General features: G+C 48.6%; 1 protein-coding gene across 1 annotated transcript; it reads left to right on the forward strand.

Moving 5' to 3' along the window:
• Nucleotides 1–6: 6 nt before the first annotated feature.
• LOC107579256 (serine/threonine-protein kinase PAK 2-like) lies at nucleotides 7–599 on the forward strand. Its single transcript, XM_016265102.1, has 3 exons — nucleotides 7–107; nucleotides 190–327; nucleotides 420–599. The coding sequence occupies exons 1-3, from the start codon at nucleotides 51–53 to the stop codon at nucleotides 504–506; spliced, it is 282 nt and encodes a 93-aa protein (XP_016120588.1). The 5' UTR covers nucleotides 7–50; the 3' UTR covers nucleotides 507–599.
• Nucleotides 600–605: the final 6 nt, after the last annotated feature.

The following is a 605-nucleotide window of genomic DNA, read 5'->3' on the forward strand; positions in this document are numbered from 1 at the left end:
TGACGCGCAAAGCCTACGGACCCAAAGTCGACATCTGGTCCTTGGGTATCATGGCTATCGAGATGGTGGAAGGAGAACCGCCGTACCTCAACGAGAATCCACTGAGGGTACGTCGGCATCATTGGTTCTTCAAGAAGTTAGCGATGTGGCGATTACAGAAACTAAACTCCCAAACTCTTTGCTCCTCAGGCGCTCTACCTGATTGCCACCAATGGGACTCCAGAGTTGCAAAGTCCTGAAAAGTTGTCGCCCATCTTCCGAGACTTTCTGAGTCGCTGTCTGGAGATGGACGTGGAGAAAAGGGGTGGAAGCAAAGAGCTTTTGCAGGTAAACCAGTTAGCAACACATTCTGGCGATTAAGAAATAATAGCGTGACTTGTGTGAACTTGTTCATTGATCAATCCTTCTGTTGCCTTCAGCATCCCTTCCTGAAGTTGGCCAAGCCTCTCTCGAGTCTCACTCCTCTGATTTTGGCGGCCAAGGAAGCCATGAAGAACAACCGCTAGCTGTGCCCACGAGCGCAGCGGACTTCTGAACACTCTTGAAATCTGTGCCAGGTGTTTTTTTTACCAGTGTGTCAACATATCAATGTTGCCAAAAAAAAA

The sequence above is a fragment of the Sinocyclocheilus grahami genome, unplaced genomic scaffold (assembly GCF_001515645.1).
Source record: "Sinocyclocheilus grahami isolate Dianchi unplaced genomic scaffold, SAMN03320097.WGS_v1.1 scaffold15865.1, whole genome shotgun sequence".
Classification (NCBI taxonomy): domain Eukaryota; kingdom Metazoa; phylum Chordata; class Actinopteri; order Cypriniformes; family Cyprinidae; genus Sinocyclocheilus; species Sinocyclocheilus grahami.

Coding starts and splice junctions, on each gene's coding strand:
- LOC107579256 (XM_016265102.1), top strand. CDS start 51: ATGGCTATCGAGATGGTGGAAGGAGAACCGCCGTACCTCAACGAGAAT. Junction 108..189: donor TCAACGAGAATCCACTGAGG/GTACGTCGGCAT, acceptor TTTGCTCCTCAG/GCGCTCTACCTGATTGCCAC. Junction 328..419: donor GAAGCAAAGAGCTTTTGCAG/GTAAACCAGTTA, acceptor TGTTGCCTTCAG/CATCCCTTCCTGAAGTTGGC.